This window comes from Corvus brachyrhynchos, unplaced genomic scaffold (genome assembly GCF_000691975.1).
Source record: "Corvus brachyrhynchos isolate BGI_N302 unplaced genomic scaffold, ASM69197v1 scaffold313, whole genome shotgun sequence".
In the NCBI taxonomy this organism is placed as follows: Eukaryota; Metazoa; Chordata; class Aves; order Passeriformes; family Corvidae; genus Corvus; species Corvus brachyrhynchos.
Window position 1 is genome coordinate 23,182 of NW_008237248.1, and position 1,555 is coordinate 24,736.

At 48.7% G+C, this 1,555-nt stretch overlaps 1 protein-coding gene across 1 annotated transcript; it reads right to left on the reverse strand.

Annotated features, from left to right (window-relative positions):
- Positions 1-23: 23 nt before the first annotated feature.
- Positions 24-1,223, reverse strand: LOC108445701 (FACT complex subunit SPT16-like). The gene is made up of 2 exons (XM_017730417.1): positions 909-1,223; positions 24-319 (listed from the first exon to the last, which is right to left on the reverse strand). Exons 1-2 carry the CDS (start codon positions 936-938, stop codon positions 41-43), a joined length of 309 nt encoding a protein of 102 aa, XP_017585906.1. The 5' UTR covers positions 939-1,223; the 3' UTR covers positions 24-40.
- Positions 1,224-1,555: the final 332 nt, after the last annotated feature.

Consider the following 1,555-nt stretch of genomic DNA (forward strand, 5'->3'; position numbering starts at 1 on the left):
AAAAGGTCATTGAAAAACCACCGAAAAAATGCTGAAAGACTCAAAAAAAAAATCCACAAAATATCTCAAAGAAACCACCGGGAACGACCCCAAAACCGCCGGGATTGAACCAAAACCGCCGGGAACGACCCAGAAACGTTTGGGAACGTTCTGGAACAGCCCGGAATTCCCGGAGTCGCCCCCAGGTTCCCACCTGCTCGGCGTAGAGGTCGTCGCGGTCGTGCATGTGCTGGTGCTTGCCCAAATCCGTGGTGATCTCCCCCACCTCGGTGTAGAACTGGACGTCCGTGTGCCGCTTCTTCCCGAACATGATGGCGTTCTGGGTGGAGAAAACGGGAATTCGGGAAAATTCCGGGGGGCTCGGCGCAAAATCCGCAAGTTCCAGCGCGGGAACGCCCGGGATTCAGCACCGAATTCGAGGTTCTGAGCCAAAATCGACAGGTTTGAACTCAGAATTGCGGGTTTTGACCCAGAATCGCCCGGTTTGGGCTCACAATTCCAGGTTTCGCAACGTTGGACAAAATTGGCAATTTTTGACCCAAACCTGCCATGTTTCGACCCAAAGCCACAAAGTTTCATCCCAAAGCCATGAAGTTTTAACTTAAAACCACCAAGTTTCGCCCAAAACGGAGGAATTTCAACCCAAAACCATGGAATCCGTGGGTGTTACACCCAAAACTGTGGAGTTTGCCCCAAAATCCCAGGATTTCAACCCGAAACTGCCGATTTTTGACCTCAAATCATTGGGTTTGACCCAGCCCAAGAACTGCCCTAAACCCCAAGAAGTTTCACCCCAAAATCTTGGGATTTTTCCCCAAAATCTTGGGGATTTCACCCAAAATTCTATGTTTTGCCCAAAACCTGCGTTTTTTTCCCCCCAAAAAAAACGTTGCCAGGATTGGGCACACCTTGAGGTGGAAGTGCAGCACGATGATCATCTCGCCGTCGCAGGGCTGGAACACGGCGTGCTTGATGTTGTTGTAGAGGATGTCCACCTTGTCCCCCCGCACCGACGTGAAACGGAACCCTGGGCGGCGAAAGGAAACCCCCAAAACCCATGAAAATCACCCCAAAATCCACGGGAGCCCAACAACCCCCATGGAAACCGTCAAGAAGCTCCAACAAACCTACAAGAACCAAAAAAAAACCCTCTCAAGAGACCTTAAATCCATAAAGAGACTCCAAGAAATCCTCAAGAAACGCCAGAAGAACCTCGAGGAGCTCCGGAAGAACCTCAAGAAACGCCAAAAGACCTCAAGAACACCCAAAAAAACCTCCAAAAAAACCTTGAGGAACTCCAAAGACACCTTGAGGAAACCCCAAAAAACCTTATTAAAGCCCCAAAAAACGTTGAGGGAACCCCAAAAAACCTTATTAAAGCCCCAAAAAACGTTGAGGAACCCCAAAAAACCTTGAGGAACCCCAAAAAACCTTATTAAAGCCCCAAAAAACGTTGAGGAACCCCAAAAAACCTTGAGGAACCCCAAAAAACCTTATTAAAGCCCCAAAAAACGTTGAGGAACCCCAAAAAACCTTGAGGAACCCCAAAAAACCT

Excerpts from the sequence above, each read along its gene's own strand:
- LOC108445701 (XM_017730417.1), bottom strand. The coding sequence starts at position 938 with ATGATCATCGTGCTGCACTTCCACCTCAAG. Across the intron at positions 320-908 it reads TGCTGCACTTCCACCTCAAG|AACGCCATCATGTTCGGGAA; the intron begins GTGTGCCCAATC and ends TTCTCCACCCAG.